General features: G+C 42.8%; 1 protein-coding gene across 3 annotated transcripts in view; it reads right to left on the reverse strand.

Moving 5' to 3' along the window:
* TNFRSF19 (TNF receptor superfamily member 19) overlaps window positions 1-14,287 on the reverse strand; it is a 100,443-nt gene that overhangs the window by 34,744 nt on the left and 51,412 nt on the right. For all 3 annotated transcript variants that reach the window (XM_073583027.1, XM_073583025.1, XM_073583026.1), the window contains exons 4-5: window positions 12,606-12,784; window positions 4,472-4,557 (exon numbers count right to left, since the gene is read on the reverse strand). In XM_073583027.1, coding sequence (XP_073439128.1) covers window positions 4,472-4,557; window positions 12,606-12,784 — 265 coding nt within the window. The remainder of the gene's footprint in view (window positions 1-4,471; window positions 4,558-12,605; window positions 12,785-14,287) is intronic.

Raw genomic sequence — 14,287 nt, forward strand, 5'->3', positions numbered from 1 at the left:
ACAGAAACTAGGCCAGCCTACAGTAATTAGGCCAGCCTACAGTAATTAGCCTACAGTAACTAGTCCAGCCTACAGTAATTAGTCCAGCCTACAGTAATTAGCCTACAGTAACTAGTCCAGCCTACAGTAACTAGTCCAGCCTACAGTAATTAGCCTACAGTAGTCAGTCCAGCCTACAGTAACTAGTCCAGCCTACAGTAATTAGTCCAGCCTACAGTAATTAGCCTACAGTAACTAGTCCAGCCTACAGTAACTAGTCCAGCCAACAGTAATTAGTTCAGCCAACAGTAATTAGTCCAGCCTACAGTAACTAGTCCAGCCTACAGTAATTAGTCCAGCCAACAGTAATTAGTCCAGCCTACAGTAACTAGTCCAGCCTAGAGTAACTAGTCCAGCCACCAGTAATTAGTCCAGCCTACAGTGATTAATACAGCTTACAGTAACTAGTCCAGTCTACAGTAATTAGTCCAGCCTACAGTAATTAGCCTACAGTAACTAGTCCAGCCTACAGTAACTAGTCCAGCCTACAGTAACTAGTCCAGCCACCAGTAATTAGTCCAGCCTACAGTGATTAATACAGCTTACAGTAACTAGTCCAGTCTACAGTAATTAGTCCAGCCTACAGTAATTAGCCTACAGTAACTAGTCCAGCCTACAGTAATTAGTCCAGCCTACAGTAATTAATACAGCTTACAGAAACTAGTCCAGCACTGATTAAGAAGCTAATAACCATATAGATTTGTATGTAAATTGTGACGACCTAACTCAATACATAACCTAGAGCAATCCCATACACTGCAGTCCCGTCCGTTCAGCCTAGCGCTGCAGAGTACGCTCTCGAGAAAGCCGCTGGCATACATCTCTATGACCTATCTCTGGGAAAACAATACGATCGGCAGCCGGAAATCAGACAAGCCTGGTCAACCAATGTTTGTAAAAAAAAAAAAAAACTGCAAAAAAAAAAGAAAGTGAACAAAAAGTTTTCTAAAAAAAAAACCGTAAAATTTTAGTTTGACACAAAAAGTATCCAAAGTTTAAATTTTAGTTTTACTAATGATTCTTTAGCCAAAAATGGTTTCATAAAAAAAAAAAAAAAAAAAAAGGCAGGCATCGAGTCTGTAAGTTTACAGCTTCTTCTACAAGGGGGTCTCTACCATCCCTCTCCAAAAAATAAAATAAAAAGTAAATGTTTAAACCAGTTTCTGGTTTTAAATATCTGGGAAAACCCCCGGCAGTGAATAAAAGGAGGACGGGAGAGGTATTGCCAGCTGGGTAATAATCAACTGCTACTAGTTCTTAGAATTTCTGATCAAAGTCTTAATAAACTCGCTCCACTCTATAAGCCTTTAGCACAGGAAGTTCATGCCCCTTACAAGTGTTCACAGGCAAACAAAACACTTGCCAAAGGATCTCAGTGTTACAAAAGACTTTGTTAATTTATGGGGGCCCCACAGGCATTAACACTTTCATTTGCCACCAAAGCACTCGAAGAGAAGCTTACAAATATTTGCCTCTCCCTTATAGACGACTTGGGGTTTTCAGGTTGAAATCTAATCTGTGTGCGCTGTCCTGTAATATACACACATCTGCTGGAGACAAGTTACTTTCAATGCCCCGATCAGAGGTCTCGCGAAAAAATATTTCACGACTAAGATCTAAGAAGCCGCCGACTATAGGGGAGAGACAATTTATCAACTCGTTGCTGCTTTGGATCAACAATGGCTCTTGCAAGAGTCAACACAAAAAAAAAAAACGGGACGAGATGTTTTAATATGCTTCCAGGGTTACTCTGACAGTAGTTCATTAAGTAAAAGAAAAAGGAAAAAAGAGAAAAAAAAAAAGTTTCAATACGTCGGGAAATGATTGAAAATGACGCACAGTTGCGGTTTTGTCTGACGCGCTTGTACAATATTGTTGGCGCGAGATTGAAAAGGTACATTTAAAAAAAAAAAATTGGAAAAATAACTTTCATGGCCAATTTAAATAATTACTAAATTAAAATCCTTCCTAAAAAACATAATCTGTGTCAAATCTATATATATTCGTTCTAAAATAATTTCCCTAGTAGTATTTTATCCTATGTAGCACTGCCTTAAAATCATCCTAACATCTACTGCATACATGTAAAGTCTGGCCCGCGGGTCAAATTTGTCCCTTAGGGTGATTATATTTGGCCCTTGATACCATATAGAGGACTATGTGAGGCCATTATTCTGAATGGAGGACTATGTGGGGCCCATTATACTGTATGGAGAACTATGTGAGGCCATTATTCTGAATGGAGGACTATTTGGGGCCATTATTCTGAATTGAGGACTATGTGGGGCCCATTATACTGTATGGAGAACTATGTGGGGCCATTATTCTGAATGGAGGACTATTTGGGGCCATTATACTGAATGGAGGACTATGTGGGGCCCATTATACTGTATGGAGAACTATGTGAGGCCATTATTCTGAATGGAGGACTATGTGGGGCCATTATTCTGAATGGAGGACTATGTGGGGCCCATTATACTGTATGGAGAACTATGTGATGCCATTATTCTGAATGGAGGACTATTTGGGGCCATTATACTGAATGGAGGACTATGTGGGGCCCATAGTACTGTATGGAGGACTATGTGGGGCCATTTTTCTGAATGGAGGACTATGTGGGGCCATTATTCTGAATGGAGAACTATGTGGGGCCATTATTCTGAATGGAGAACTATGTGGGACCCATTATACTGTATGGAGAACTATGAGGGGCCATTATTCTGAATGGAGGACTATGTGGGGCCCATTATACTGTATGGAGCACTATGTGAGGCCATTATTCTGAATGGAGGACTATTTGGGGCCATTATACTGAATGGAGGACTATATGGGGCCCATTGTAGTGTATTGAGGACTATGTGGGGCCATTATTCTGAATGGAGGACTATGTGGGGCCCATTGTAGTGTATGGAGGACTATGTGGGGCCATTATTCTGAATGGATGTCTATTTGGCGCCCATTATACTGTATGGTGGACTATGTGGAGCCCATTAGACTGTATGGAGAACTATGCGGGGCTCATTATACTGTATGGAGGACAATGTGGGGCCCATTATACTGTATGGAGGACTATGTGAGGCCCATTATACTGTGTGCAGGGCTGTATGTGGATCACAGTTGGGGCATCATACTACATACTTCGACAGAGGAGTTGAGGGAGGAGGGGTACAGCAGGGTTAACATACTATGCGTGTGGAGGGTACTCTGGAGGAATTTACTCTGGGGGGTATTATACTGTCTTTGGGGGGGGCACTTTTGTTGGCATCAACTTTATGTGAGCAATAAAAGGGTAATCTAGGAGCTTCAATAGGAGGAAAACTTCTTTGTAAGGGCTGCAAAGTTGTGAGATATGCTCTTCTGTGACCCCACCGAATATTAAGGATTTTTTTGGAGCCAAATTAGAACCTTAACAAGGAAGAATTTGGGGAGGACTGCTGCCCCACGGTGAAGAGTGCAGGGGGGGAGGAGTATAGCAAGGCTCGGATCGGCCCAGAGGGGAATGGGAATCCCCGGGTAGGCCCCTATGCAGGAGTAAGCGTCTTACCTCCAACATGAGAAATAATAAGAAAGGTAAAAGAAAAGAGGGTAATGTAATAATTGCATGTAGATGAACAGTTGGCCCCCCAGAGACCCTTACCACCCCAGTCCGACGCTGCATACAGCTATGGGAACAGTATCACATGCTCCTGTGATGTCTCAATGTAGACCTGTTTTCCTCCTGTGCTAAAAAGAAGGTACAGAGCTTCCAGTCTTCTACAAATGGGACAGAAACTAATACAAAAGTTTATTGCAGTCAAATTACAGTTAAGTAGATTTCTTTTTAATCAATTCCTGCATGAAATGTTTATTCCTGAGGGGAAAAAAAAACCTCGGACTACATTGGCATGACCACTGAGCTCAGTAATTGGCTGCAGCGGTCACAACTGTAGTCACAAAATCACTGCTGATGCCATGTCAACGAGGACTGGGACAGTGGCGGAAAGGTAAAGTAAAACTCAAGGACAAAAACGCAACAAAGTTCTTCAATCCAATCAATAAAGTTACAACAGAGACGTGTTCTCTTCATGAATTACCTGCAAAACTGGACCCCAAACCTCTGCATGAAAACTGACATTGCAATTTTCTAATTTCATATGACATTTACATATTTCGAAAAAATAGAATACACCCCTTTCTCTGACATTGAGAAGAAGCTATTGAATCAGAAAAGCTTCTATATACTGTGTATATATATTCTTAAAACCACATGTAAAGGTCACAACATGAGATGTTCCAAATCTCTCCGACCATGTTTAACCAGTGTGGATTCATCACAGTGACTTGGTAATGACTATGAAATGGTAACAACCCGTTGTCAGATAATTTATACATTTCCGGGAGGAATAACAAGGAACAGATTGCAATAATCCAAGAATTAATAACATAAACTCACATTGAGGCTCATATGTTGGCGGGGGATCGCCACAAGGAACACATTCCATGTCTTGAAATCCACCGAGCTTTGTCTTCCTATAAAACCTGAAACATATAATGCCGATCTGTATTAAATGTAATTTCCTCCAGATTAAGATTCCTAAAATGTAATTAATTCTCATATTTTTTGCATATATTTTACTTATAATTTTACACCAGATTTTGCAATTCAAAATACATTCATTTTTTAATTTCTCTTAGACCTGATGGGGCTGGTGCATTTACCCTGAAAATCCATGTCAGGGTGGCTGCACAACGTTTATACTCAGTCTTAACCACTAGACTGATTGACATTGATCTGGGCAAGAAAAACGAAAATTACATCTACAGAATGGGAGGAATAGAACTAAGCAACAGCACATTGTTAGGGACGGCGGAACGCACTAAATATTAAATAATAGAAAGTGCGTTCGCCGCCCGGGGTCCACCGTGCAGTAGGTGCTAAAACCGCTGCTAGACAATGGCCGACGCACTATATGGCGGTATAATGCGTACAGGTTCAACGTCACCCGATGTGCGCAGAGCGGACTCTTTTAACTCACAGAGGCACTGTAACAAACACCGAGCCTGTTAGACTCACAGGTCGCACGCATGGTATCTGGTCACAGGACACGGGCCCAAGACAGGGGATGGTGTCCATCTAGACCTACCGTGCGTGCAGCGTCGCTACTGCGGACGCCGGCAAGTGCTGCTGAATGCAGCGCTGCGGCAGACACAGCCACTATGCGATAGTGCCGTGAGGGACGTGACACCACCGGACGCTAGTGTAGAGGTGCGGTGTGCACAGTGGCCTAAGGTTTGCCACTGGCTGGCGCAGATTCTTTCTATAGTTCCCTATCCACATGCGTAATATCAGAGGGAGGGGAATCTTAATAAGTTAGTCACCAGAATCATATATCCATCACCATTCACACATCTAGCAAGAAGAGTCTATACTAGCGCATGGCCGAGCGGCCATGCGAACCTTTTATAGCCAGGACCTTCCGGAAGCTTCCAGATCCCTGAGATGGACCAATCAGATCTGGAGATGGACCTGGACATGTGGCTCCTCATCTCCAATGGGAGATCGCCTCATGAGCATGCTCAGTGGAGCGGCAGGAGGACTTAGCCTCTGGAGCGATTTGCTTCTGAGCAGCCTTCATTGCCATTGCTGACCCAAAGGTGGCAGCAATAGCCAGCCCCACAGGCAGGTCGGGGCAGAGCGTCTGGGAAGCCGGGATTGCTGAGCAATCTCCTCTACGGTTAAAAGACAATGGGAGACCGCAGAATGTGAGGCTCTGGATTCCTGTTGAACCGCTGCAGGAACCCGACGCCAAACACACATTTGAAAAAGACTTGGTTATACTAATAGATCAAAGACTGCATATGAGTCAACAGTGTGATGCAGCAGCAAAAAAGTCAAACACAGTTCTAGGATATATAAAGAGAAGCATAGAGTCTAGATCACGTGAAGTAATTATCCCCCTCTACTCCTCCTTAGTCAGGTCTTATCTGGAATACTGTGTCCAGTTCGAGGCACCACATTATAAAAAAAGACATTGAAAAACTGTAGCAAGTTCAAAGAAGAGCTACCAGGATGGTGAGCGGACTGCAAAGTATGTCTTACGAGGAATGGTTTAAGGATATGGGAATGTTTAGACTGCAAAAAAGCAGGCTAAGAGGAGACTTAATAGCTGTCTACAAATATCTGAAGGGATGTCACAGTGTAGAGGAATCATCCTAATTCTCTTCCGCACATGGAAACAAGAGACGCAATGGAATGAAACCGAAAGGGAGAAGATACAGATTAGATATTAGAAAAACTCTTTGACAGTGAGGGTGATCAATGAGTGGAACAAGCTGCGAGAGGCGGTGAGTTCTTCTTCAATGGAAGCCTTCAGAGGCTGGACAGACATCTGACTGGGATGGCTTACTGTAGTGAATCCTGCATTGAGCAGGGGGTGGGACCAGATGACCCTGGAGGCCCTTTCCAACTCTAACATTCTATGATTCTATGCAAATTAAGCTGGAAGTGCTCAGGGAAGGACTGAGCACTGTCACTACCCCGATTCCATTCTCAGCCTAACTTTGTTCTCCACTAGGTGGCTGACATGCTGCTGCAGTGATGACTGCCTCCGTCCTACCCAGGGCGTTTCTAGCCTAATTTGCCTATCCCTTCTAATGATGATTTCTGTGATGAAAGTGACTGACCAATGCAACACGACGACCCAGATTGGTCAGTCACCAAACAGCAAAATAAAAAACACACCAGGGGACACAATTACAACGGTGGGTCCTGCGATAGGGAACGGGAAAATGGACACCTCCTGCACTCTCCTAAGGATGTGCCCTGATCTCCCTGACATCCCTATACAGGTTTTTTCAACCTGTCGCCGAGCAGGATACCTAAGCCCTCGCTTGCACTGCACCTATCCCTAAGTAGGGAATTGGCAAGTGAAGACACTAGTGCCACTGCTGCACTAATACAACACAAGGTAAGACAGACAAGGTAAAGGAAAAGGGTAACAAAAATACAGCACTTAGCTTTGTGCTGTAAAGCACCGCACAGCTGGACAACTACACCAGATTCACCACTAACAGCTGAGTCACCACTGCTCCCAGCAAGCTCCTTCTCCCAACATGGTCGCTGCAGAATGAACTCTAACACCGACAATTAGCTGATGCATCAGGTGTCCTTTTGAAAGGTGGGAGTGGTCACCACCTGCATCAGCAAACTCAGCAGCAATGTAATTACACCAGCGGCCACCGGGGGAAAAAACTGACATTAATCCCCAATGTACTGAAAGGAAAAAAATTTTAATGTGAGAATCCAGATCTGCCACAGATCCAAAAACAGATCGTGACAATTTCTTTGCAACAGAGCAGAGTTTTCTTTTGTTTAATAACCGCAGCCATTTAACTTGCATATAAAAATACTAGTAAAATGTAATGTGTATAAGACTACAATCGGATAAATATGATTTGCAGAGTAATTTTTCAGATGTCCAATTTTACGATTTTTTTGCCATTAAAGTAGGTCCAGTTCACAACTACCCCATAGAAAAGCAGTAACAAGGATGATTGAGCAGGCGCTCCTCTGCTCATCCGCAGATGCTGCTGTGTCCAATAGTGCAGCAGATCAGTTACCAAAAGATGAGGGTGAAGTGGGCAAAGGCTTCCAATGTCCTGTAATTAATTTTCGCTTGATATGATGGCTTGTTCGTCCTAAGACTACTGCATCAATGTTATATTTGGAAAAGTCCTCACTCAGACATTTCACACATAAGTAAGACAATAAGCTAAAAATGTTCTCGGTTACAGAAATGAGATGATTCTGTAGCGTGAGATTTCTGTGCAGCATGTAACAACAATTGCTGCATTCCTGACAACATGGCCGCTCTGAGTTACTTCAGTCAGGCATGGTCATTGCAACTTTGGAATCACAACAGAGAAGTCTGTGGACTTAGCCAAGCGGAGTGGAACAAATACTTTAGAAACTTACGGACACAATCATAACCAGAAAAGCCCACAAAGAGCTGAAAAATGATCCAGTGTAGTGAGAGCAAGTTATAAGCGTGCCGAAAAAGAAATGTGATTTCATAGTATGGCCGAAGGAATGTGATCTGAGGCTGGCTATGACTACATTTACAGCAAGTCCTTAAAGGGGTTGCCTAATACCTGGATAACCCATTTTTTTTATATGAAGTAGTCTCCCTTGTAAAATAAAAACGCAATATACTCAGCTCCTGGCGCTGCTCTAGCGATGTCAGCTGCAGGGCTCCCTTGACATTATAGTGCTACGTGAGCTTTGCAGTCATTGGCAGGCTGTGCTGTCACTTCTTCTGTTTGTCTGAGACTCAGACAAGTGGAAGTAGTAAGAGCAGAGCTGCCCAATGGCGGCCGCTGAGTGTCTACAGGACTCCTGAAGCATATTAATGTCACGAGAGCCCTGGGAGACACCTTTAACATCCATTTATTAAAGTGGAGCACATGTTGAAACTAATATTAGGCTGATATGTCCTTTTCTGTAGATCAATCTTCAGCGATTTAACTATCACACAAGATTAGAAAGGTAAGATCTCTATAAACATAATATAGGTTCCACAATTCCCAATAAGTGATATAACAGCTCACCCGTTCCCACCTCTCTGCACAATGACCTCTGCACAGATCACAGAGTATGCCTAGAAAACGCTTCTATAAAAGTCAATGAACATCTCCTGACTAATGTCTTCTATGGTCCATGTTGAGGATGTAAAGTCCCTGAGCATGGACCGTGATTTAGGGATTGTCCGAGGGCCTCCCGGCCCGAACTCGTCAGCTTCATATGTGCATGTGGGGCTGTCAAGATCAAGTCAGAAGACCCCCGGTCAGTCCGGGCATCGTGTGTTTCACTGACGTCTGAATGAGGCCTAAGTGTCATAAACACAAGTACGGGTAGGATGGTCGCCCCCATATTCACGGACAGAAAATAACATAAAAATAGACTAGATTTCATGGTCATTCAGCTTAGAAACGTTTCCTCCAATTTTACGTAACTCCCATCATTGCTGTAAGATGAGGAGAGTAACTGTGTACTGAGAGCGGACGCACGTCCTGGACGTCCCTGCTCTGTAATCCCCGGTGGCAGTACAGGCTCCATAGTAAGAGAGAGGCCTACGCGTGACACAAAGGCAGATGGGATTAAGGATTCAGGACGAGTTCCTCGCTTTAATTGAGAGTTCCCGATTTTTAATTCATTAGAAAAATATTTTGCCCCTCTTCAATCATAAGAGGGTGATGTAGCCCCGATCCAGTGCAGTGCATTTACTACAGACAAACCTCTACAGAGGGCCATTGAAATGCAGAGGGGCTAATCAGCGGCCACTGAGCCCTCTAAGCTGTATTTAATTGAACTTCGCTTGTCAAAATAAAGTATTATATCCAGGAGAGGACGATCGCCCAGTGCCCTATCGAAAAAAAAAATATGGGGAACAGACCTGAGAAAACTCAGGTGCCGAACAGATAAGTGTCGCCGGCAGGCTGTGTAGGGCACATTTTGATGGAGAAAATACCAAATTTTTGGACTATAAGACGTCTAGCAAGAAAAACTTCTGGCTAAAAAATTTATGTGCGTAATATAGTCCTGCAACAGCTTTGTCTGCTGGAGGAATATGCCGACACAGCGTCCTTCCTGATCACTGAGGGAACTGTGCAGCGGTGTAGTTCTCTCTCTCCTGCCCGACAATGAACAGTCTGATCGGTGCAGGGCAAGACAGTAAGCTAGCAGGACCCGAACATCACTACAACGGCACGTCCTGACTACCTGAAGGACAATTCAGGTTATGTGATCAGTCACATGCCTGGAATGAATTTCACACTGTGATGATGTATACACAATGTGTGTACTGATGATGTAGCTGAGCTAAATGTGCTGTAGCTGAGCTGAGTGTGTTGGAGTGTAGCTGATCTGTGTGTGTGCGTTTGTGATGTAGCCGAGCTAAGTGTTGATACAGTGATGATACAACTGTGCCGAGTGTATTGTAGTGGAGTTGTATGTGTTGATGTAGCTGAGCTGAGTGTTTTAGCTGAGCTGGGTGTGTTGTTGCTGAACTGCATGTATTTTGAGACACAGCTGTGCGGAGTGTGTTGTAGCTGAGCTGCATGTGTTGATGTAGCTGAGCTGCATGTGCTGCTGTAGCTGTGTTGTGTGTGCATGTAACAATGTAACAGAGTTTTCTGTGTTAAGCAAATATGTGTGTGTTCTAATGTAGCAGAATTATGTGTGTACTGATTTAAGGGCAAACTGTGCTGATTTAATATAGCAGAGCCTGTGTAACAGAGCTGTGTGTGTTTATGTAGCTGAGCTGTGTGCGTGTACTGTACATGCAGCAGCATTGTGTATACAGTGGGGCAAAAAAGTATTTAGTCAGTCAGCAATAGTGCAAGTTCCACCACTTAAAAAGATGAGAGGCGTCTGTAATTTACATCATAGGTAGACCTCAACTATGGGAGACAAACTGAGAAAAAAAAATCCAGAAAATCACATTGTCTGTTTTTTTTTTCATTTTATTTGCATATTATGGTGGAAAATAAGTATTTGGTCAGAAACAAGCAATCAAGATTTCTGGCTCTCACAGACCTGTAACTTCTTCTTTAAGAGTCTCCTCTTTCCTCCACTCATTACCTGTAGTAATGGCACCTGTTTAAACTTGTTATCAGTATAAAAAGACACCTGTGCACACCCTCAAACAGTCTGACTCCAAACTCCACTATGGTGAAGACCAAAGAGCTGTCAAAGGACACCAGAAACAAAATTGTAGCCCTGCACCAGGCTGGGAAGACTGAATCTGCAATAGCCAACCAGCTTGGAGTGAAGAAATCAACTGTGGGAGCAATAATTAGAAAATGGAAGACATACAAGACCACTGATAATCTCCCTCGATCTGGTGCTCCACGCAAAATCCCACCCCGTGGGGTCAGAATGATCACAAGAACGGTGAGCAAAAATCCCAGAACCACGCGGGGGAACCTAGTGAATGAACTGCAGAGAGCTGGGACCAATGTAACAAGGCCTACCATAAGTAACACACTACGCCACCATGGACTCAGATCCTGCAGTGCCAGACGTGTCCCACTGCTTAAGCCTGTACATGTCCGGGCCCGTCTGAAGTTTGCTAGAGAGCATTTGGATGATCCAGAGGAATTTTGGGAGAATGTCCTATGGTCTGATGAAACCAAACTGGAACTGTTTGGTAGAAACACAACTTGTCGTGTTTGGAGGAAAAAGGATACTGAGTTGCATCCATCAAACACCATACCTACTGTAAAGCATGGTGGTGGAAACATCATGCTTTGGGGCTGTTTCTCTGCAAAGGGGCCAGGACGACTGATCCGGGTACATGAAAGAATGAATGGGGCCATGTATTGTGAGATTTTGAGTGCAAACCTCCTTCCATCAGCAAGGGCATTGAAGATGAAACGTGGCTGGGTCTTTCAACATGACAATGATCCAAAGCACACCGCCAGGGCAACGAAGGAGTGGCTTCGTAAGAAGCATTTCAAGGTCCTGGAGTGGCCTAGCCAGTCTCCAGATCTCAACCCTATAGAAAACCTTGTCCGTATTGCCAAGCGAAAAGCCAAAAACATCACTGCTCTAGAGGAGATCTGCATGGAGGAATGGGCCAACATACCAACAACAGTGTGTGGCAACCTTGTGAAGACTTACAGAAAACGTTTGACCTCTGTCATTGCCAACAAAGGATATATCACAAAGTATTGAGATGAAATTTTGTTTCTGACCAAATACTTATTTTCCACCATAATATGCAAATAAAATGAAAAAAAAAACAAGACAATGTGATTTTCTGGATTTTTTTTTCTCAGTTTGTCTCCCATAGTTGAGGTCTACCTATGATGTAAATTACAGACGCCTCTCATCTTTTTAAGTGGTGGAACTTGCACTATTGCTGACTGACTAAATACTTTTTTGCCCCACTGTATGTGTGCGCTGCAGAGTGTACATAATGTGGGTGCGGTAAAGCTATATGTGTATAACACAAGCACTAACAATAGATCTGCTGCCTCCCTATTCTACCATAGTGCACTAAAATTACTCTGGCGGGAAAATATTAATAGGAAATATATTTTTCCTATTTTCTGCTGTCAATAACTTGGATGCTTCTTATAGTAAGCGCGTCCTATAGTATGAAAAATACATGATCTGAGATTGGTGAAGGTGGGCTGGCAGTGTTACAAGGGGAGCGGCTGGAGGAGGAAATCAGTGAGGCCGAGTATTGTTTCTTTTATTGTTTTATTCTGTTCTGAGCCGCTTTAAAAATGTGGAAATGGACAACACCTTTAATACTTTCCGAATCTGTGATTGTCTCATAGTATTAAACTACTCTAACCTTCCTGTACACTCAGGTCCTGACCAGCCCAAGAGTGTGCATAGACAATTAGTGTTTTCTAATTTTTCTTATAGCAAGTTATTTAATAAACATAATATATATATATATATTAGTATATGACCTGGGAAGGTCATACAATGGCTGACAGTGGTTAATCATTGTATTTTGGAAGATAATATAATGTATACATGAGCAGAGGATGTATAATATGAATATACTTCCTACCCTGGTACGCATTCTCCGCACACGGCGTTCCCGGTCGCTGTGCAGTTTGCTTTCTGGTAGCGGTTGACAGACGCACAGTCTAGGCAAGTCTTGCATTTCTGGAAACCCCAATCTTCCTTAAACCTATTAGGTCGACATGGTAAACATTGTGCGTCCTCCCCAAATCCAAAGCCGCATTCCTAAAAAGGAAAAACTGTGACAGTTAAGAGGAAATCTCTATTAATTAGATGTATCAAGTTGATCAACAAGATTGCAGAAATCTGGTCCAATGGCCTGTGGCTGCCGAGCCAGGGCCCTTCGAACCTCCTACCTGCTGGTATGCCCAGCGTCTCTTCTGATTAGTAGACCACATCAGATTATTATGGTGCGTTGTGGCCTACTAATCAGACGAAGTAATGGTCATGACAGCAGGTAAGTGTGTGTTGATGTAGCAGAACTGTGTGTTTATGTAGCAAAGCTGTGTGTGTGCGCATGTAGGACATTCGCAGGGCTCTGTTCTAATGAAGTGGACCAGCAAACCTTCTTGCTCAACAATACTATTTTACTAATACTACACATATTAATTATATGAAAGCAACTCACACTAGCAAACACATAGGGCTGAAAACAAAAGAAAGAACCAACTCATATAATATAATAATAATTCGAATGTACTGTTTTGGCAGTATCGGATGATCATCTATAAGAATGGGTTATCCTGTATCTCCTCGAAAAAGGGTGATATATTGAATCTCAACAAGTCTGATCCGAACATGACATGTGAAACACAAGCAATTTCACCTGCAGACGCATCGGTAACTCATTTACTAGCCCGTCAATATGGATGAACAAGCTCAAAGGGGTGGCGAAACGCACTCATGAAAATTTTAAGTATTGCACTACCTCAATTATGAATCAATCCACTCAAGAAAATGTTAACTGCCTAAACATTGTTTTTTTTAATAATGATGCAAAGTATTGTCTTTATTAAACACTGACTTGTCTCTTATCTATACTCAGTTTAAACAGAATTTTTTCGCTTTTTTTTTCTACAAAATCTCACAGCAGCAAGATGTAGGGACAGAGACCCTGATTCCAGCGATGTGTCACTTAGTTCACTGTATGCAGAAGTAATGATAGAGTCATAGTTTTCTCTGCTGCAGATCTAGCAGAGCTCAGAATGCTGAGCTGTGTATAACCCGTCCACACCACCGACTGGCAGCTTTCTGTGCATTGACAGAAAGCTGCTAATCAGTGTTGGGGTTGAGGTTGGGCCAGAAGGTACGAGACACCTACTCCTCTAGTGATAATTTCCTGCTTTTTAAACACTGATTTTATTGAAAGTAAACCGCAGCCTAGTGAGTGACTCTTCGCTGGAAAACATGACCTGTTGGTGGCGCTTAAGGACTGGACTTGGGGAACACTGCCCTACATCATGCTGCTCTTAGATTACATAAAAGAAATCTGCTAACAGATTTATTTTAATGCCAATACAGTCTTGCGTAAAATAGACCGTTCAATGCCACATAAAATGAATACCACTAGTATAAAGCACATCATGAGCCTTGCCTTGACAACCCAAAACGTACAAACCCCATATTAGAAAGATCATTATGGAAAGAGGCGCCTTCTTTTAAAGTTTATTTTAGTTCCTGGGTATGCTATTAAAATATTCTGTACATATGAAAAAAAATATATATAAA

This window comes from Dendrobates tinctorius, unplaced genomic scaffold (genome assembly GCF_039654945.1).
Source record: "Dendrobates tinctorius isolate UK_male_01 unplaced genomic scaffold, ASM3965494v1 ptg000075l, whole genome shotgun sequence".
Taxonomy (NCBI): domain Eukaryota; kingdom Metazoa; phylum Chordata; class Amphibia; order Anura; family Dendrobatidae; genus Dendrobates; species Dendrobates tinctorius.